At 46.1% G+C, this 23,025-nt stretch overlaps 1 protein-coding gene across 2 annotated transcripts in view; it reads right to left on the bottom strand.

Annotated features, from left to right (window-relative positions):
• The window catches only part of TASP1 (taspase 1), a 628,686-nt gene that overhangs the window by 226,144 nt on the left and 379,517 nt on the right, over nt 1-23,025 (bottom strand). For both annotated transcript variants that reach the window (XM_069234107.1, XM_069234108.1), the window contains one exon: nt 21,274-21,352. In XM_069234107.1, coding sequence (XP_069090208.1) covers nt 21,274-21,352 — 79 coding nt within the window. The remainder of the gene's footprint in view (nt 1-21,273; nt 21,353-23,025) is intronic.

Genomic DNA, 23,025 nt, shown 5'->3' with positions numbered 1-23,025 from the left:
GACCAAAAGACAAAGATCAACAAACTAATATCCATAGCTCGCACCCAAGAGGCCCAAGCAGAGGGTGCTGAAAAATCTCTCCCAACGTAGTAATGTGAGACTGGTGGGCTTCCCTGAGGGAGCTGAGGCCCCTCACCCGGATCCCTCAGGGAGCCCTGTCGCCCTGGTTTGTGACCGAGTGAGTGTACTCGGCCTTAGCACAGAAGGCCCCTCCTGGGGCAACACCACGACCTATGATTTCAAATGTGCTAAACTTTTGAGACTGCAACGTCATTCTACGGCAAGCTCATGTGCAGGGCAAACTCCATTTCCAAACCACTCACATCATGAAGTTTCCAGACTATAATAAAAAAAACAGCAGCAACGTAAATCATTCTACGCCCTCAAACAGAAGCTTCAGGCTGTGTCTTTCCAATACATGTTGGTCTGTGTGGCAGAAGGTTATCCATGGATCTCGTACCCACTTTTTCAACTGCCCAGAGGAGGCATGGGGATGGGCAATTGAACAGTAATCACTTTGGCACAATAACCCCCTGGCTTATGCTGTTGGGTTGAATTGTGATTCACCTAACCCAACTCCTGCCTGCTCCCAGACTCATCTAAGCCCTAAATCTTATAGTAGGCCGGGGTAGAGTAGGCGCTCACCTGTAACCTAAGACTTGGAGATGGATCGCTACCTGACAGCTGTCTCATAGCTTCTTGCCCCAACCACCTAACACAGGGCCGGGCGGAGCCTCGCAATCCATTAGGGAAGACACTTCCGATGAGAGTGGATCTCCCGGGATCCAGTGCAGCTCTTCATGCAGGTTCAAATGTCCTTACAGTATTTAGAGGGCATCCCTAGACCAAGAAATCAGATTCAACATACAGAAGACCAGCAATAAGAAGATCCAAGGCATGAGAACTGTGGACCTGCTGCAACAAAGAAAAGGTGCCAAACCCTGCTTGCTGCACCCAGGACCCGACAATCACCACTGAGGAGCTGCTGGACAACTGGAAACACTCTAAGAAACCTCAGAGGACCTCCAGGCTTTTGCAGATTGCCAGAGAACTCCCTCCAGAGTGAAGGTACCACTCTACATCCACAAGGAACCAACAAGTCAGTGAGGTCCACTTCACTGACCGGATGCTAACTCTGGAACTGGACGCTGCTGCCGCACCAAACTTAACACCGACCACCATGAGGACACACCCTGCTAGTGTGCCAAGTTTGGTGGCACTGCGCCCTCTAGCAGCTGAATCATACCAATACCCTGGGTAGTGGTCACCTGACTTCAGACACCAGGAAAAACAGTCCACACGGGACTGAAAAAGGACCATGAGGAAGCCCCAGTCGGGAGACTTCAAAAACAATCCGGACCTCCCACCAGAGTGCCCCCGTTCTCTTGCAAACAACCCTTGAATCGACCTACCTCCTGCATCCTTGCACACAGCGCCTAACTCACCAATTCGCTCTGCACCCAGCTGCCCTCTGCCCTGCACTGAAGAACTAGCTGTGCCCTAAGGATCCCCCACCCCTTGCGACCTCAACCGTTCAAGGGAACCCCCAGGATTCACCTTCAAACTTACCTGTGCAGTGCTTTTCCAAGTGGTCCCTCCTGCCGCTCCCACCGGAACCGAGAGCCACCCAAACTTCTCCAGCTGTCACAGTGTGCACCGATGACCTCGACCAACCTGCAAAAGAAGAACATGGCAAACCAACTATGTGACTTTATATGTATTTTTAAAGGTTATCCTCCATTGAGTCCTATGGTGCTTAATTACACACAAAAGACTATTTTTTATTAAACTTCAGAAATTCATATCTTGAAAAGTACTAAACCAGAATTGATGACCTTGGTCTTAAAAATTACAAAAAAATCTGAAGTATTTTTATAAATCGGTCTTGAGTTATACCTTTGAGTGGGTGAGTTGCAAGGTTGATGATGTGAGTACAACCAATGCTTTGCACTTCTCCAAGATTTACCTAACTGCTCGACCAAGCTACCATAAAAATTAGAGTATTAGGTGGTCTAGTTTTTATCCCTGTAAACCAACATGTGATTGTTGGACCACCTGCATGGTGTGCCTAGCTTTGCACACTACATAGAGGACCATCCTCCTATTCCGAAAAAGGAGAAGCGGTGTCAGAGCGGATCGTGCAATGCCTGAATAATATGGCATTCAGCTGTGGGTCTGTCGGGAAAGTCAAGAATGTCAGCCTGGCAGGACAGTGGTTAGTCTGCCTGTGGGTGGCCGGGCAGTCTGGAAGAAGTGAAGATCATTTACGAAGAGGTATTTGTAGTCAGTTATCTGGGCCGAAAAGCCGTAGGGTCACACAGCAACTAAGTTTGATGTGGTTGTGTGGTAGGCCACGATGTACTGTGGTAGCACATTTTGTTGAGGTGGTGACCGAGTTACAGGGAAGTTTACAGTAGAAGAATCAGATGTATCTGCCTTGCTGGTTTTTCTTCAAACAGTCAGGATTAGGCGGTTTGAGTAACTGGTGCGTGCGGTCTAGTCAAATTGTGGGAGTAGAAAAATGAATATGCATATAAACCCTGAAGATAACATTAGAAACAGAGGTTGATTACGGGTGTTCTGTGCACAGGATAGCCTTGCACCAATGGGTATAACTTTTCCTGCTTGTAGGAGCTCGGCAGCTGCGACAGAGAACAGTGATAAGGAACAAACAGCTTATACTTGATGTTATTATGCAAGACATCTGAGGGATTCACTTGTCATTGGTTTTGGCAGGCACAGAATTGTGCAATAATATGTAAAGCCTCCTTCTCTGTGCCCTTCTTTAAGGCAGGCTGCACTGGTAGCTCCCCATTGTGCCTAGCACTCTATTCCAATCAAGCCTCAGAAAGTTATGGTGTGCCTTTTGGATTGGACTACAGAAAATGAGAGTAGGTGGCGTTTAGCATGCTTTTTAATGCCAGGAAGCCTGCAGAAAGGCATAGCGGTGTATGTCCTCCCAGGCTGGAGACTGAACTGCAATAAGCCAGCAGGTGTGTGGTAGGTAGCAATGACCCCATTGAGGGTTCCCCGTACTTGGCTCTGAGGCAAGCAGCAAACCCTTCTTCCTTGTCTCCACTCTAGATCACGAGCAGCAAACACAGACAGCAGTGCCCCCTGCTCTGAGGTAGGCAGTGATCAAGTGACATGACAAACAAACACAGATGACCTAGCACCGTGCTAACTCGGGGAAATAAAGATCCAGCAATGGGCTGAGGAAAAGGGAGAGACCAACAGCCTAAATAGGGGAAAAGGTAATTTGTCATCAGGCAGAGGGGAGCGTGGCAATTCCAGCACCTGGCTAATGAGGACAGATCCAGCACCAGGCTGAGGTAAGGGAGATCCTCTGAAACAGGGCTAAGAATGGGGACCAGGTTCCGGCAGAAAGAAGGAAAGAGGGAGCCAGTATGAAGATAAAGAAAACGAGATCCTGCAGAACCGGGATAAGGAGGGGAGAATGGTACATCAAGTACCGGGAGTAAAGAAAAGGGAAAGCAATTGTGAAGGTTAAAAGGGTGAGATTGAGTAAAATAAGTTTGAGTACAAATACAGTGCTGTGGTAAGGACAGATCATCCAGTGGAAAGCCAGTACCGTGGGTAAAGACAACATGAGATTCCACCGTACCCGAACCAAGGGGACATCTAGAATGGGAACACTGTGTAACGCGGAAGAGACAGTCACTATGGGGTCAAGAAGGGGAGAACCCACAACAAGGTAATGTCACAGGGTGCAGGGGGGGGGGGTCTAGCAGAGAACCAAGAAGGGGGGGGATCTTGCACAGTACTGGAAAGGAAAGCTGTAGTGCAGTCGTAGAGCGCAAGCAGCGGCGCAGGGAGGCTCTGGCAGTGCCTATTGCATGGGGAATGTAGCAGCAGCGCGCAGGCTGCAGGGGAGGCAAGAGCCAGACATACATGGGGGAGAAGGAGGTAGCCTAAGGAGAGCGAGCAAGTGGCAGTAGCAGGGGAGCCTGTGAGAACAGGGGAGGAGAGCGAGCAGCAGGAGAGGAAAGGGGGAGGGACCAGAGCAGCTGTCAGACACAGGAGTACCAAGGGAGCCAAGGAAGGAGACGAGAAGCAGCACCAGCCGGGCCAGCTGAGGCTACGGGAGGCAGAGGCAGCCGCACTGCGGAAGCGGTTTGCAGGTGTAGCAGAGCAACCAAAGCGAGAACAGGAGGGCAGGCAGCCTCAACAACCTGAAATATGGAGGTAGGATATGTAGGAAGCTGGCTCTTTATATGATATATCAAAATTAGAAATATCGTGCAAAGGGTCCAGGGGTTCCCTCACTAGTGAACAAGGGCTTACTCTAGCAAACCCAAGGTGCTCCTTTAGGGGGTAGTGTGGTGGAGCAGCCTGATGCCTGTCAGAGAGGAGGGTTAGAAATCTTCAAATACATACAGCCAATAAATGAGACACACGACTCAACAAGGAGATCCACACCAATTTACAAAAAAAATAACAAGTATCTTTATATATGTTTTGGCACCAGAATCAATATGATCATGTTTTGCATGAAACTTTTTTACAGTTTTAAATAGTCAACAGTGCAATTTCTGAAAAACTGCAATGTTATCCTATGGAGAGAAAAACAAGTACTGATTTAGGTACAGTACAGCAGGTTACGGGACCGATCTCCTGGACTTAGGGTGAGTATTGGGCAAGGGTCGGGACCACACCAACAGGTCACACCCGATGGCAATTGGGCAGCCAGGTGCAGAGGTGCAGAGGTGTAGTACAGCGTTGGGTGCCCAGTGTTAATCAATGGGGATCAGTCTGGTTGAAAAGAGGCTGCAGGTCTGGACAAGAAGTCTAGTCAGGAAGAACCAACAGGTGGGTTCAAGTCTTAAGATGTTCGGGGACAGAGGGACTCCTTCGCTCTTCTTCTCCACAGGCCAATGGCGACGGGTGCAGAGGTGTTCTGAAGTGTCAGGTTTTCTCCACCAAGAGCACTCACGGTTGAGGGGGCCTGCAGGCAGAGGCTACAGGTGGCATCAGTTAGTCCACCTTGGGCACATCCTAGGTTGGCTTCATCTCTGGAGGGCTGGGTAACCACTTTGCTACCATTGATCCACTTCAACTCTGGCTAGGTGGCATGGGTGCATCAGTGCTTTCGGTTTTCTGTGGTCTGGAGTCCTCCCAGTTGTCTTGGGGAGCCTGCAAGATGAAAAAGTTACTTTTCGGTAACAAATGATCCGGTAGAGACTGTATCTAGCTGCCGCTTGGCAAATATCAAGCACCGGCACGCCTCGAGCAAGCACAGTGGTAGCAGCTTTCCCTCTGGTGGAGTGACCCCTCAAGCCCTCTAGAGGCTGCTTCTTAGCCAAAGCGTAGCAATTTTTTATACAGAGAACGACCCATCGCAAAATGGATCGTTTCTTGACTGCCCGACCCTTCTTTGCACCAAGGTACCCCACAAAGAATTGGTCGTCCACCCAGAACTCTTTTGTGTGGTCAAGGTAGAACAATAATGCTCTTTTTGGGTCCAGCCGATGGAAACGCTCCTCTTCTTTAGAGGGGTGAAGTGGAGCAAAGAAGGTGGGCAGGGTGATATTTTGACCCAGATGGAAAGGGGTCACCACCTTGGGGAGGAAAGAGACACGAGTTCTGAAGACTACTTTATCAGGATATATCGTGAGATACAGCGGTTTCGATGAGAAAGCCTGCATCTCACTCACTCTCCTGGCAGATGTGATTGCCACTAAGAAAGCTGTTTTGATAGTGAGCAGCCGGAGAGGACAGTTATGTAAAGGCTCAAAAGGAGCACACATTAGAAAAGTAAGTACTAGAATAAGGTCCCACATAACTAAAGGCGTAGGTGGAAACATATGTACAAGCCCTTTTAAGAATCTCAGTACAATGGGAGATGGTTGATCGGGCAAGCGGAGAAAAGCCGATAAGGCAGAAAGATAGCCCTTAAGAGTCCATAAGGAGAAACCCTGTTGGGCAAGTGACCGAATGAACAAAAGGACATTAGACAGAGAAGAAGAAAGAGGATCAATCAACCTCTCTGTACAATATGATACAAAACATTTCCACTAGCAGACATAAATCGACTTAGTAGAGGGATGCCTGGCTGCCAGAATGACATCACCGACTTCGGGAGGGAGGTCATAAACCATCAACTGTCGCCGCTCAACCTCCACGCATGAAGCCACAAAGTTGACAGGTTCGGGTGGAGAACCTTCCCCTGCTGCTGCGACACAAGATCCTCCCTGCAGCCTGACTGGAGGACTGATGTTCATTTTGAGAAGCTCTGGATACCAGACTCTTTGTGCCCAATCCGGAGCCACTAGAATTACTTGGGGCCAGTCGTTCTTGATTTTCTTGAGAACTCTGGGCAGAAGCAGTATGGGCAGAAATGCATACAGGAGGCCTGAACTCCACTCGTGATGAAAAGCGCCACCTAGGGATAGACCCCTTGGCAACTCCAACGTGCAAAACTGTTGACATTGCCCGTTCTCTGTGGAGGCGAACAGATCTAACCAAGGCTCTCCCCACTGCTGAAAGAGTCCTTGCGCCACCTCTGGATGGAGATACCATTCGTGATCCGCTAAGCATCACCGTCTGAGTTCGTCCATCCTGGCGTTCAGAGAACCTGCTAGGTGTTGAACCACCAGGGTTATGCCCTTCTGTTCCAGCCATGTCCAGAGACGCAGAAACTCTTGACAAAGGGTCCATGACCCCACAACGCCCTGCTAGTTGCAGTACCACATTGCAGTAGTGTTGTCCGTGAACACCTGCACTACCTTCCCGTTAACAACAGGAAGAAATGCTTTTAATGCTAGTTGGATCGCCTGAAACTCCAACAAGTTGATATGGAGCCCGGATTTCACCTGAGACCAGCGACCCCTGATCTCCACCTATCCCAGATGGCTGCCCCATCCCAGAAGTGATGCATCCATCACTACTGTGAGATCTGGTTGGGGAAGAGAGAGGAGTCTTCCTTTGACCCAATCGCAGGTCACTAACCACCACTGCAGATCCTTTGCAGCTCCCTCCGAGATCTGAACCACGTTGGTAAGATTTCACTGATGCTGTGCCCACTGAAACTTCAGGTTCCACTGTAGAGCACTCATATGCCATCTGGCATACTTGACCAATAGGATGCAGGGAGCTATGAGTCCCAACAGCCTCAGAGTCTGTCTCACCGAAATCCAGGAAAAAGGCTGAAACATCGGTATCATAACCTGAATATCCTGGACTCGCTGCTCGGGAGGATAGGCCCAATACTGCCCTGTGTCCAGAAAAGCTCCAATGAACGTGAGCTTTTGAGAGGGAGTTAGGTGTGACTTCGGCACATTTATAGTAAACCCCAGCGAATGCAGGAGGTTCGCCCTTGTCTGGAGGTGGGTGACGAGAGCCTGAGGGGCATCGGAGCCTTCTTCAGCCAATCGTCTAGGTAGGGGAAGACTGAAATCCCTAACCTGCGCAGATGAGCTGCCACCACCGCCATCACCTTTGTGAACACCCGAGGGATGCTGGTGAGACCGAAAGGGAGCACGGTAAATTGAAAATGCTCGTGGCCCACCTTGAACCGCAAGTAATGCCTGTGGGCGGACAGGATGGGGAAACGAAAATACGCATCCTGCAAGTCCAACACTACCATCCAGTCTCCTTAGTCTAGAGCAGACAAGACCTGAGCAAGAGTGAGCATCTTGAATCTCTCCTTCTTGAGGAAGAAATTGACGTCCCTTAAATCCAAGATAGGGCGAAAGCCCTTGTTCTTTTTGGGAATCAGAAAGTAGCGGGAATAACAACCGCTGCCTACATCTGACATTGGGACCCTTTCTATAGCTCCCTTGGCCAAGAGAGCCATAACTTCCCCGCGGAGCAAAACCAAATGATCCTCCATCGGCCATTCTTTTATCGGAGGGTCAGAAGGAAGGAAAGACTGGAAGGGGAGGGAATAGCCCTTCCATATGATCTGCAAGACCCATTGGTCCAATGTGATGGATTGCCAGTGAGGGAGATGAAATTGAATTCTCCCTTCAACTGGACAGACATGGTCTTGCCGAACCACACTAGGAGGGCTTGGGCACAGTGGAGGGGGGCTGTGTGGTGGCCAACCTCTGGCCAGACTCTCTGGGTTTAACATTACCGTGACCAAGTCCTCGCACAGGATGTTGTGAAGCCGGAGGACGGTGGCTAAGTTCTGGCTAGAAAGGGACGGAAGACAGACTGCTGCCGAGTTGGCGCTGAGAGGCCCAAGGATCTGGCCGTAGCTAGAGAATCCTTGAACCTCTCAAGCACGGAGTTTGCCTTTTCACCAAAAAGATGAGAGCCATCAAAAGGCATGTCCATTAAACTTGACTGGACATCCCCTGAAAAGCCAGTAGAACGAAGCCAGGCGTGATGACGTAGGGCCACTGTCAATGCAACTGCTCTACCCAGCGAGTCGGTCGTATCCAATCCACACCTGATAGTTAACTTGGCTGCATCTCTCCCATCCTTGACAGCCTGAGTGAGTGTGTCCTGTCTGCTCTCCGGGACCCGGGGCAGCACCTGTGCAACCGTATCCCATAAAGTATGGGAAAAATGGCCCAATAGGCAAGAGGTGTTTACTGACCTCAAGGCCAGGCTGGAGGAAGAAAACAACTTCTTTCCAAGTTGGTCTAGCCTCTTGGATGCCCTATCCGGAGGAGCGGAAGCTAAGGCACCAAGGAAAGTGGAGGCTTGGACCACAAATCTCTTAGGGGTGGGGTGTTGAGTGAGGAAACTAGGGTCATTTGGAGCAGGTCTATGGCGGCGGCCGACTGTCCTATTCACAGGAGCCCCTGTGCTGGGTTTGGACCATGTTCCCAGAAGGACGTCCGTAAGGGCTTCATTGAAGGGCAATATCAGCTCTGATGTAGTCACCCCCGGCTGAAGTACCTCTGTCAGGAGATTCATCCTGACTGGCACCATGGGCACGTCTAGGTCCAAGACCTCAGCTACCCTAAGCACCAGCATGGCATAAGAAGCCCCCCACCGCCATAGCCACATTGGGAGGAGAGAGCATGCCAGTATTTGGAGAAGTATCCAGTCCACTGGCTTCGCATAGATCCTCATACCAGTCCTGTTCTTGTTCCAGTTCACACTCCAAAAGGTCCTCAGACCCCTCCCACTCCTCTCCTTATCCTGGCTGTCCCAAATAAGGCCCAGACAATGATCTAGGCCTCATCAGCACCGTCGAAGTCTGAGTCAGCGTTGTACAACGTCGCTCTGGATCATCTGGAATTAGGATGGGGCTACCACCATTGGGAGCTGGTGGTGGAGGGAGCGTCAACGTCAGACCCGGCGCCGGAGGAGGTCGACTGTGTGGGACAGGTGCCGGTCCGGATCCGCTATTGGAGCCTGGGGTCCCCAATGGCGCCAAGGCCGAAGCTGCCGATGTTGAATCCAATGGGGCCCCTGCTGACTCCGCAGGGCCCTAAGACCCACCCGAAGGTGCAGCCCACTAAAACAAGGCACATAGCCTCGTAAAATTCTTTAATTTGAGCAGGAGTCGCTCCAGTCCCCAGAAAAGGGGGGAAGAAGCGGAGTCTGTCCTGGCGACGGGTTCACAGAACCGCGCTTAGAACGTCGACGTTCCCTAGACGCCTCATCGGCCGACGGGCATAGCAAAGTCGAAGTCTGCTTCGACTTTTTCTTCTTTTTGTGCCTCTTATCTCACCCTCAAGGCCTTTGAAGCCATTACCCGACAGTTGAATCGTGGTTCTTTTCGAGACACCAGAGACATACATTGTGCGGATCCGTGACCGACATGGTGCGATGACATGCACCACATGACTTGAATCGTGTCTTTCTCAAAGATATCTCAAGCAATCAAGGAGAAAGCCTCGACAAACGTCAAAGAAAAAGGATAGCTCTTTCCGGATCTGCGCTTAACCCGCACAGAAGGAGAAAAATTCACGTATGAGCGCCGGGGTGGTGCCTATATAGAAGACAGTGGCATTACAGACGGCACCAACGACGCTGACGATGCCACGCGGAGCCGGATGATGCACATGGATCCGAACAATGACACCCAACAGCGTGTGCAGGGTACTGCTCAGCTGAAAAATTCCAGATTCGAAGCTGATGCCAGGGAATTCTAAGGTAAGGAATCACAGCTAGAAGTCTCTATCAGATACAGGGAAGCAGCTGCTCCATGAGATTTCCTGGTTCTTTGTTGAAGACAGGCAGGCCTCCCAGGCTTTTGGAGGCACAGCAGCTTGCAGGACGAGTCAACTTTGGTGCAAATCGGCAGGTGCTTCTTCGTCAGGCTTTGCTCTTGAGTGTCCTTCTTCTTCTTAGGTCAGCAGGAATCTGATTTCATGGTACCCGGGGCTCCCTTAAATACTGCATTTAGGGCATTTTGTGGGGTATAGGGTTGTAGCCAATGGGCTACTTACCCCTAGGGTAACTATACCCCCTATATGACTACTTCCAGTGGGAAGTGGGCATAACCCTGTCCTGGAGTTCCTAAATCTGCCAATACCAAGATGGCAGATTTTTAAGAGTTGTGTCCACATCAGGCAGCACGCCTTAGGGGTGGGACTGACCTCAGGGGAAGACACAACTACCTGAAGTTTAAATTTCCCACCTGTCCAGGGGTCAAATGGGCCCTGGGGCAGGGGGGGGTCAGTTCTCTCCTGTAAATTAATCCAGATCTGCATTACTAAGGGTGGTGGGCTGCTTTGAATCCCCCTGCCTCGGGATACAGGTTCCCAGGTCATCCTGTTGTGTAAGTGTCTTCCCAGAGCAGGCTTTGTTTATGGCAACCCCAGAGCAAAGGTTCTCACCCTAGGAGGTCAGACTCTTGTCCCGTGGTGGCAGTCTGGCTAAAACTAGTCAGTCCCCACACGGGTAGTTGGTCAGTTTTCAGGGGGCACCTCTAAGGTTCCCTCTGAGGGCATGTATTAATAAATCCTTCACTGGCATCAGTGAGGGTTCATTAATATGAGATCTTTGATACCAAATATCCCTATTTGGCTGGAGAACTCGTATTGACCAGTGTCCAGCACATGAACTTAAAATGGCTTCCCTGTTCACTCACTATGTCTAAGAATTGACAAAGTCATAGCAGAGGCATATATGCTCATGCAGATACGGCCTCACATGCATTATAAAGCACCCTGTTTTAGGCTGTAAGGCCTCCTGTAGGGGTGACTTACATGTATTGTGCGCAGTGTTCGGGGACATGGCACACATACTGTGTCATGTCATGTTTTCACTCTTAGCTGCACTAAGACATGCAGCCTGCAATGGCAGTCTATTTGTGCTAGGTGAGAGGTCCCTGAGGGTGGCACAATACATGCTGCAGCCCTTGGGGACCCCCTTTGGTATCCATGCCCTAGGTACCAGGGGTACCATTTACTAGGGACTAACAGGTGAGCCAGAGGTATTGCCAATTGGGGAACAGGTGCACAGTTTTTAGGGAACAAGATCTGGCACTGGGGACCTCGTTAGCAAGAACTCAGAGCACTTTCAGTCAAAATTGCATTGAATACCAAGCAAAAGGTGGGGGTGACCATGTCAAATAGGTGCACTTTCCTACAGAAGACATGGCCACAACAACAGACGTGGGGTGAAAAGCACAAGCTAAGGATAAATGGGAGAAGGAGGTAGTAGCAACAGCTAGAACAACAAGAGAACGGAACGGAGGGGCCATCAGAGCTCGGAAACATAAGTGTAGCTCTGCAGGCACCTGAGGGAGGAGCGCAACAAGAAGCTTGGAGCGGACAACAACAAAGCATCCTGCTCAAAAAGCACTTGGTGCGACAAGGAAAAATTAATCCCTGAAACAGCTGCTATAATGGGACAACTGTAAGTTTACAAGTAATGCGGCACTGCTCCGTGGGAGTTGACAAATGACGAAAAGGAGGGACAAACAGGAAAAATTAACCACTTGGAAGCAGGAATATTTAAAGGACACTTTAATCAACAAAGGAAAAGCAGTGGGCAGGCTGTAAGCCCACAAAGTATATACAACATGTCTCGAAGAGACAGTGCAAGCGATGTGTAGCTGAAACCTGATAATGATGTCACTCCTGCACTTCTGCACCGTGCATAACTTTTTGCTTCATATCCCTAATAATTGGTGTGCCAAAATTGCAGCAAAACTCAGTTCTTTTGTTTAGAGGGGAAAGCCTCCATGCATCACTCTTGCAGAATGTTGCTGCTCTGTCATGGGACCGGTCGATATTCGTCTATACTACGGGCATCTCAGCTCTTGGTCAGCAATGATTGGTGGACTGGGTGTTAGAGCGACCTGGCCAACCAGCTGTAACTGGCTTGTCTTGGCTTAGATGGGTGATACATTACCTTTACGGCAGACCCCTCCCTCTCTTTATTTTAGAGCTTATCAGGACAATCTTTCTACTGTGGCGAGCGGCCAACAGATTTCTTTGTTGGGGCAGAAATTGACCCAACAAACTTCCCCTTTGGAGAGGGTGCTGGCTGGAACACAGCACGATTGGATGGATTTTGACACAGGGATTGGATGGGGATTGTGGTGCTGGGGGACATGTGCTGGGGTTCTCACATACATTTCTCTGCAGACCTACTGTCCCACTTTGCACCATCCCACACCCAGTTCCAGAGGTACTTGTAACTGAGACATGCGCTTGGGCATTATCAACCTGACTTGCCTCACTTACCAGAATTTAGCCCCTTGCAAGCTAGATCAATGATGGACAGCTTGAGTCGAGGAGGACTATCTCAGGTCTACTACTCCTTGGTCTGCAATTCCCTGGTGGGATTAGATCAAACCCGGCAGAAATGGGAGGGATGACTTGGGACCTGGACAACATGGAGTGGTGCGAGGCTTGTATGGCTCCCAGGGAGCTTGTTATCTCAGCGCAGTTCAGACTGATACAACTACATTATCTACACCTCATGTACAGTACCCCCCAGACACTCTGGCATGCGGGCCTGCTGCCCGTGCGCAACTGCGCCAAATGTTCCTCCCCTGGTATGGCAATGTCTGTTGATTACCCGGTATCGGTCCCAAATTGGTAGATCCTCATCTAGAGTTCTAGCTCAACCTGTAATATTGACACTGAAAATTGCCCTCATGGGGACCCTTGATGGACTTGGAGGACTCAGGGGTGACTGGGCTCTGATTGGTAGGCAATGCTGTTGGCCAAGTGGGACATCAAGAAACTAGAAGGAGAGACAACCACCTAGCCTGGCACTATGGAGGTCTGGTATGGATTGGTGCGCTAAACAGGAAGTGACGATTTACATCGTAAGGGGCTGTTTAAAAAAATTCCACAAGATTTTGGGTAAATGGTGGGAGTACTATAAGTTGCCTCAACACGAGACAATACACCTGCAGGTAACCTGACATCCTTGCAACTGATGGAGACCTGGGAGGGTGGAATAACGGGGCCTGATTGGGAAGCAATTCCATTGTTTATTGTTTTATTTTGCTGTTTGACTTACTCTGAAGAAATAAAACTTGATTGTAAAAAAAACTATCAGTGCCATAGTTTGCAGATTTCAACAAATAAAAATGTTTCTAATTCAAATGGCTCAAAAACAGCTAAAAAATATAATTTTACAGTGCCACGCTGTTACAGGCCATTTGCAAACGTTAACCGGTCACCTTTCTGTTGCGTATTGCCGTGTTCAGATATTAAACTGGTGCCAGTGAGGTGAAAAATGTCCCCGACAATATTAATGTGTGTAAAAATGACAAAATAGCAAAACAATACTGCCACAGAATTATGCCACAAGATGTACCTTTTGCTGCTGGAGAACGAAGTCAAATTTGTTCTACAATTTTGCCCGTCATTGTCACATAATTCTAGTGGTTTGATTTTAATGCTTTTGAAAGCACAAGAAAAATCTGTCTCTAATGAGTCAAGCTGTGACAATTCTAGCCACCACTGATAAGACAATAACTTATTACATTTGAGTCCCGGCAACATTAGGCCTGCTGTCATACCCAGCAAACATGAGGAAAAGCTGCTTCCAGAGAGGAACAAAAAACTGCCATTGAAACACCTAGATAGAAGATACGTACCTTTTCATATCCATTCATTAAATGCTTTCATTATATGCTATCTGCAACCAGAAGACGAATTTGTTCAGGAGCCAGAGACCACGGATTTTATGGCGTCGGGCAGAAGTGGGGGTGGAGTGACCATGTAGTGAAGGAATAAAATATTGCTTATCCTGAATAAAAAAAAGACCGTCACCTCAGAGTCCTGACACATTTTATAGGAACTCAAACTCTATACTTGTTCCTCTATTTGCTCTCGGAACTCCTCAGTGACGCAATATTTTTTATAAAATACAAATGGGGATATTTTACAGCATAATCTCGTAATCAAACAGGGTTGGCAAATCCGAAAAAAAGATTATCTGCCATGAAAAGGTTATGAGGGTGCCTCGGCAACTAATGTCAACATTTTTTCCTTATTCTACGCGACTATTTGGCTGAATTAAGGAGGAGAACATTACGCAGAAAAGGCTACGTATTTTATTCGACTTCATAAACGCACTTCTTTTTATGTAATTCCTTCAAATAAAAGAACCCACCCTGGTACTTTGTTTGGGAAAATGGACACAGCAGTCATTTATTTACTGGATCAGACAATTAAAGGTCAAAGTATTTTATTATACCTTTCAGGAGACCCTAACAGTGCAGAGATGTTACCTGTCCATTCCACGCTACCAAAGAAAAGAAACCGTGTACTCCTGAAAGCTAAGATGCACTGATTCACAACCAAAACCATAGACAGCTTTCTCGGGTATTTAAGACTATATAGCTAGCCTTTATTTGTTCATGAACACGCTTAACTGGAAGTTTTTAACAAACCACACCGAGTAATGTTATTGTAAAGCTGCGTTTTAAGATGTGCTGCTTGACAGATTTCAGCCACTAGCTAGATGGTGCTTCTGGAGAGCTTTCTGTACACCCACTCGCTCCTCTGGCACGAGGACATTACAATGTCATGTCACGCTTTAACTTCTCTGATGTGCCATTTCAGCCCAAATCTACCAGAGCACTGAAATCTGACCACATTTAATGCTTTGTTTAATTGACCGACCCTGGGTGGTCTTGTTTTCGGAAATGTATCTTTCTAAAAGCCTCCAAGTACTCCAAAAGCGCGCTATAAGGAGCTTAAGCGATTTAAACATTATGAGGAGACAGTTATGTGATTAGGCCGATACGCACTTAGGAGAAACCTCATTTGTTCACGTATGACAGATCAGAAGATCTTCTATTCATAATAAATTTACTTTAAATGACCTCACAAGTCAATGATCAAAGACCACCTTCATCTATTTACTGTACATTAATATTTCATTGAAAACGCTAAAAATATGTTAGCTGACTGCAGTACTTTCCGGCGAAAGCATAGCTTTCCTTTCAAGCTGGACAATATTTAATTCTATCTTGCAAACACATAAACGAGGGCGCAAAATGAAAGCACAAAGATAGATGAAAAAACAAGCAAATGTTACAAATTAAATGAGCCCGTGCTGCTTTTCAACATCGCATTTCCCAAAAAACGAGAGAGAAAAAAAAGAAGAGAATGTATAAAAAAAAAAACAATCCAAAGTTCAGAAACTATTGTTATTTGCTTCTTAAATAAATTCAACTGGCATCACAGCAATGTCAAGCTATGAAAAATGGAAAGTATTTAAACTGTTTAAAACCAGGGGCCGTATTATACAAAATGCCCCGATGGGCGCAACGGGCGTTTGTGCCTGCTTTGCATGCCCCTGGGGCACTCTGGTATTACAGAAGGACCCACAGACGCTTGTGTGGCCCCTTCTGTAATACAGATAGCACTGGCACAATTACAACTCAAAGCAAATGAGGGAGTCTCTGCCTCTGTGCCCCCGCTGTATTATAGACGTGGGTGCAAAGGCAAAGAAGCTATCAGGAGGCAGACTGACAGTGCACAACAAAAAGGTGGCACACTGTCAGAGCGCACCCTGATAGCAGCCCACCGGAGGGGTGAAGGGGATCCTACGGACCCCCTAGATATCGTCTTGCCTGCAAGGGGATCTCTTAGCCCTCTTAAAAGTGCAGGCGGGTTGCTGCCTGCACAGTGAAACAGTGGCTGTTTCAAAGCCGCTCCATATTTCACTTGGTAGCATGAGTTCACAGCTGCCCGGGGGCAGCGCAATCAGTCTAATACGGGCACTCTCCTTGTTTGCGCAGGGCACACCCTTTGAAAGGTGTACCCGACGCAAACAGGGAAATGTGTCACATTATGTAATACAGTCCCAAGAGGTTAATGTATTAAAAAAAAAAAGTATGTGGAAGGATCATAATAACAAACAAGCATTTGCAATGCAACAGGTCTCGCGTTTGCTCGTGTTAGAGCTGATAGCGTTGTAAACTCCTAACCCGACTTTTCACCTATCGGCAAAAGTGCATTTATGTACGTAACCCGAAAAAGTGAAATTAACGGTGTAAAGCGCTCGACTTCTGGCAAGCGAAATCGCGCTAGGAAAATAGAGAAAAAGTAGTCCACGATCCGGACAGAAAACAGCGAGCCTCGCATGTTTTCTGTACTTGGTCGATGCGCACGAGGAGGGCTAGCCACCGGAAAAGGCATGACACATGCATGCCTTCGACTAATGAAAGCAAGCAGATTTTAATAGGCGAGCCCATGAACCAATGAAAAACACTGACGTGACGTCGAAAGGGCTCCGAGCCCATTTCTAATACCTAAAGCGTCTCGCTAGCGATACGCATGCGGGAGCGCATGCGACGCAGGCTCGACCGTAAAAAGAAAACATGAAAAGACAATAAAAGATATTCCTGCAATGCTAAGTGAATGTATGATTAAAACTAAATAATCTGTGCTTCAGGATGTTGAATGCTCTTGTCTATATTATGGCTAACTAGCCATTGCAAGAAGGCCACAATACTGATTATTGCTCGACTCTATAACTGTAACGTTTGTGACTTGATCCGCTTTTACGTTCTTCAACAAACAGAGCTCATATAAAGACGCCCCCTTTAAAAAAAAAAATGCATGTTTTGTTTCCTTACAGCCCGAAATTAAAATTAGCTAAAATAATTTTCTTCATTTGTCAATACATCTTAGGCCACAGCTTTCAATTGAAACAAATATTCTAGAACGTTTTCAAATATGAAACAAAAAAAACGGAAAAAGCTTGTTGGAAAAGTCTGTAACCCTCGCCCATGTAACAACAATTATACATTCATGCGATTCTATGCACGTTTACCAGCAGTAATCATGTCAGTGCATCAGGTTGGGTTGCCAGTAGCTATTGAGATATGCGTTGGAGAAGTCTGGTTTTACTTACATGATATCAGGGTAAATTTAGCAGGTTCTTTGGGTTCACACAGATGGGAAATGGTCTTCGCAGCTCAACCGTGAGACAAACGAGCTTTAAATTAAATTTAGGACAAAGTAGTGGAAATGAGCAAATCAGGGCATGGGTATGAAAGATTCGAAGGGTGTGAATGTTCCTTGATTTTAGGAAATGAAATGTGTGTGAAACAACCTAGACCGTGTACAGGTCTGGTAACCCACCAAAAAAATCAAAAGATTAATCACAAAGGCTCCAAAAACTAAGGGTAGCATTGAAAGATTGTAGGATCGAGACTAGACAAGCTTGTTGCAAGCTTTTTAAAAATAAAAAACACAGCCTCCATGGTAAAGTGACAATGACGGATGCCATCACATAAAAAGTCAAACTTAAATATTGTCTGATGTGTAAAATAAAGCTAGAAAACCTTGTAGAGTTTTGGAAAAAGTTTTAATTTCTGAGACAACTAAAACGAAATTTCTTGGCCTAAAGGCAAAGCGTTATTTTTAGCAGCAAAAAAAATACAAAACCGCACCCTAAGGATGCAATCCCCTTTATGCAGCACGGTGGTAGCAGCGTCATGTTCTGTAGAGGTTTCTGGACCACATGTTAGGATAGAAAGGAATGTGAACGAAACAAAGTACTGTAAATTACTCGAGTAAAAGTCTTCCCTCTGCAAGAAAGGGGAAACTGCATGACAACAACCTGGAGCAGATAGCTAAAGCAGCATTTTGAGTTGTAAACCTGCCCGAGTGGCTCAATCACAGTCACAGCCTTTTCAATCCAAAAATTGTGGTATCGATGTTCAATGTGTGAAACTTGACACAGTTTGAACAATATTTTAAAGAAAAATGCTTATATACTGTCAAATCTCGGTGAGCAAAGTTGGTAGAACTCTATCAAACAGGCCGAAGGCTGTATTCGAAAGCAAACTTTTTTAACTAGAGAAATGCCCAGTCGCTGCTATCAGCAGGTGCCCTTCTGGTACATTACAAGGCAAATCACACATTCTAAGCACAATTTGACTTAACCCAATCATTAATGCATGATAGCAAATAACTTATCAAACACTATTTACAAACAACAAAGCCCATTAATTCAATATTGAATTGTCCCAAAATGTGGCATGATCCAATCACATCTTTATTTAAAAAAATGGTTACATGAGTTCAAGATTAATTTCTCAGGCATCGTACATAGTAATTTACTCTTGAAAATGTTGTAATTCTTGTCAAATGTGCTTGGAAGAAGAATTAACACAGTGAGATGTGCCAACGTGCGATTACACATTTTACTATATAATTATTTTTCACTATTAAAGTGTGGGGTATGGTGCAGATATGTGTGAAAAAAATCATTTCACTACACGTGCCTCAGTCACTGGTACAACCAAATGTGAAAAAGTGTAGACTTTCATTAGGCATTGTATTTTTATCATATATTAAAGGGGTACATATGAGAGGCTGCACGATTGTGCTCCTTGTGCAACACCCAAAATCCGTTACAGTAACAGTTTTTGGTATACTTAAAAAATCCTCAGGGCAGGCTGGCAGGAAAATAACAGCAGAATAGTATTTATCTGCCTGATCGTGCTACAAATGCCCTCTCATCTATGGCAGAAGTGCTAATGGAGAAAAGGGGAAACGTGCATGTACCTATTTCAATGGAGGAGACTCGTAGTTACAGAACTATGCGGTAGACCTCTGCTTAAGTGAAAAAACTCAGACTGAGGAAAAAACCTCTGGTCACAGAATTACAGGATTAGCGATTGCATTATTTGAACCCTGGAAAATCTCAGACAAATCAAACTTATCTCTTTGTCTACTGGAGACGGGGAAGGGCTACTTAGATCTCAGCAAGGACTTTGGCACAGTTATATGTGAAAGTCTCATGGGATATCTAAGTTCTGGGGTTGTGAACTGAGTTAGGAAACGGTTATATGTCATGGGGCAAAGTGTGCTGGTAACAGAATTGTTATCAGAGAGGGGAGTAACCAGATCAATTCCCTAAGAATAATCAGTGTCAGAATCCACAATTTCCAAGTCCTTCTGTACTAACCCTGAAAAAAGAGTGGAGTGGAAGGTGTGCCATATTCAGATGACACCTAGGGCCTCATAAGAGCTGATACCCTCAAAAGAGTGGAATATGAAAATGGATTTAGGAAAACATCACGAGCTACCAACAAGGATTCAACACAGACATGTGCACAGTCATTGACATAGCGCTGAAAAGTCACGCTGCAGTAAATGATTTAAGAGAAACATTGTAGGAGACCAAACAAGAAAGGAATCTTGGGGTTACCTTAGTTAATTTCGTTTTTAAAGAATGTGAAATCGGTATTACTACAACGCATAGGAATGAGGGACCAGAGAAACAATGCAGATGTACACGCAAGAGATGCATAGGCTATGTTACCACTGTATAAGGCAATAGAGACCTCACATATGCTGGCTCTCGAATCTAGTAATAACGGCCCTATAGGATAAAGCCAAAGTAAAGACAGAACAGAGGAGCGCAATTAAGATGAACAGAGGCACAATCACTTTTAAAACAATGTCTGAAAAGGAGTATAGAGGTAGAAGACAAAACAGAGATCTTTTAATTCTTTATGATATAAATACCTAGTGGTAACGAAGATCCAGAGCAGTGAGGTCAAGAAATAACAGAGGTCAAGAAATAAGATTTGCTAATGGAGGAGGGCTGCTCAGGAATTATAATGCAAGGAAGTTCTTAATGCAAATTATAGAAAAGTAACTGAAGTGCATTCCAGTAAACATTGGGGTACGAAGAAATAACATGATCAGAAAAAAGGGTTCAGACAGGACAGAGTGGAGCAATTATTGAGTATTAGCAGTAAAACATGAGGACACAAATCTAGCCACTGGCACTGAAAAGAAATAAACAAAAGCTCTTGCCAGTCCTTTTCTGACTGCATTTTTCCTGCATCTAAATATTCATCTAAGTCAGCACATTACCCCACAATTACTTCAACTGGGTTAACAAGATGTTCAATCAAGCTTCTGGCCATGTGAGGAGTTTTATCCATCTTTTCTTCACTAGTACATTTTAGGGAAAAAAGACATATTGAGGACATAATGATACAAGTTCTAAAATATACCTGGCAAATCACCCTTGGTGTTTTTCTTCCCAGTGTGCAGGATGCATGTGGTGGCCAGAAATTTCGGGAGCTGGGGCTCCACCCCCTCTCTTTTTCATAGTAAGCTGAGTGCCCATCAGCCTGAGCAAAGCTTACCAGGACAGACACTCACCATGTCAAAGCCAGGCAGCCAGGCGCTCTAAACGCATTAATGCAAAGGATCGTGGCAGCCTGAGCTAAGGCGCGCCAGGCTGAAAATATCGCAGCCCTGGGAGCAGTGACAATATCTGTCTGGCAAAGCCCTGCACGGGTCTATCCCTCATAACGAGGGGAGAATCACTGATCGAGACAGCCCTGGCTGCTTCAGGTTTAGGCATCGAAGTGCCCAGGGTTGTCTGTCTATCAGTAATGCCTCTCACCACCCTAACCCAACTGGTCAAAGAGTGGGCTGTGACCTCACGGACCACAACCCACTCTCTGATGAGATTGTGGAGGTCTGCATTTCCTTGACTAACTCATGACAAGGTTAAACAATGCGGCAGGATCTTCTGTTTTTCCCTCCGCTCCGAGAAATCTCCATCTCCTTCTTGGGCCCTTGTGCTTCTCCCTCCCACCACCAGCTGCCCCTGCCATCACAGCCTTGGCTGGTAATGCGGGTAATGCCGTCAAGGCTGGTAAGTGCTTATTGAATGCTTAGGTGCATATGTGTATGTAATAATGTATGTGAATTTGCACACGTGTACTTTGTATATGTGTGTTCAAGGGTGCACAGGTCTTACCATGGGTACGCTCATGATCACAAGACCAGGTGGCCAACAGAGGATACAATGCATCAAACAGATGTTTTGTTATGGATGTACGCAGGCTAGACAACAATGAAAGAAATGCTTAATGTAAACAGCAAATACCTGAAGTACTCACAGCTGTAGAATAGGGTGTTTGGACTCCAGTATTTTCTGCCCAGCAGCCGCATCCATAAAGTGCCGCCTAGAAAAATATATTAATTCTTAAAAAGTAACAAAACTTAAGCAACTCTGTAAATGATTTGCTTTAAGGACTTGGAATGTCTTCACTGCTTAACTTGATGCACTAGATTTGCGGTTACCAAATGTACATAAATGCAGGCTCTTTCTGGCATACGGGAAGTAACACACATTTTAACAAATCTTTTAAAAACAGCGTTTTGTTAAAAATGGTGTCTACTTTCGGTTAATCTAATCAACTGTATAATATAACACAAAAGTAAAGCCAGTTTGCTTCGGATATTTTACAAGGCATTAAAGAACACAATTTGTGGGGAAAATACACTTGAAATAAATGTGAAGTGCTGATGAACTGAATACAAAATAGGGTTTTAATATTTAAAATGAAATGTTTGGGGTTGAACACCAATGCTGGGATTTGGCTTGAAAAGATTCAGGTTGGACTGATAAATTGGCGGCATACACCTCTGTGATCAGTTACAACACTTTAGAGCGTTGAAAGTGAGAGTACTATTGTAGTTATAGAAGGGTTAGCATGAGTGAACTACTGGATAAAATGTCTAAAAAAGGGAATACAAATTGTACTCTAAGGGTGAAAAGCTCCTCTTTATCATGAAAATAAACTAACTTTATTCCTGCTTAGGACAAGAATTGTAACCATGGGTTCGTATGTTACAGGCACAATATATTTTTGTGTATTCTGTGACTTTTTGTCACTTGGAAAACGGTCTATAATCTCAACAGTCAAGGCGATAAGGGTTAGATTCAGTCTCGCCAGGTGACATTTGAAAGTGATGGGTGTAAAAGTTCGGGATGAGTGCCCTGTGGCGAGTGAGCGAGCCCGACCGTCATAAGAGAGGTAAAGCAAGGTTAATGAAGCAATTGTGAAACTGTAGTTATGACATCAATAAAGAGAGTTAATCTGATAATGACGTAGGTAGCTGCTTATTCAGTCTCACCAGAGAACTGAATGCAGCAGTGCAGACACTGCATTAAACCCTAAACTGAAGCCCTTATGTTTTTTCACAAAATAAGCCCTGCTGGCAATTAACTTCCATCACAGAATGATCCTTACAGCTAACTTGCATGTTTCAAATATCACTTGTCCATAGTACATTATCCTTCCTGTGCTCTTTCTTGTTCAAAAAGAGCCATTATTGGACTCCAACCTTTAATGTTCTTACCGAAACAAATATATCACCTCACCCATGTCTGTCCCTTCATTACGTTCAATTTAACGCCTATGTTTAGAAACAAATTATCTATGGATATTAAGGCAGAGCCCAGAAGGTAAATGCAGAGTGTCGTCCATTATTATAGATTTATGGAATTTTAGCTTTCACAATAAACATTCAATCACTATTAATGTATTTAATTCAAGTTTTCAAACAATTGCCATATATGGCAACCAGAGACACAAAGACCTTTATTACGAGTGTGGCGGTCTTGAGACCGCCACACTTGTGGAGGCGGTCGGACAGCCACAAAAGTGGCGGTCCAGCCGCCATATTACGACCGTTGCGTAGCCGCCACAGTCAGACCGCCAGCACTGCCAGGTTGCTGCCATTCGACAGCCTGGCAGTGCCGGCGGTCTTAATTCGCCACGGCAACGCTGCAGGCAGTGCTGCCCTGGGGATTGAGTCCCCTCTCCGCCGGCTTTTGCATGGCTGTTCCACC

The sequence above is a fragment of the Pleurodeles waltl genome, chromosome 5, assembly GCF_031143425.1.
Source record: "Pleurodeles waltl isolate 20211129_DDA chromosome 5, aPleWal1.hap1.20221129, whole genome shotgun sequence".
Lineage (NCBI taxonomy): Eukaryota > Metazoa > Chordata > Amphibia > Caudata > Salamandridae > Pleurodeles > Pleurodeles waltl.
Note: the sequence above shows the minus strand (reverse complement) of the source record. Positions and strands in the feature narration are given on the sequence as shown.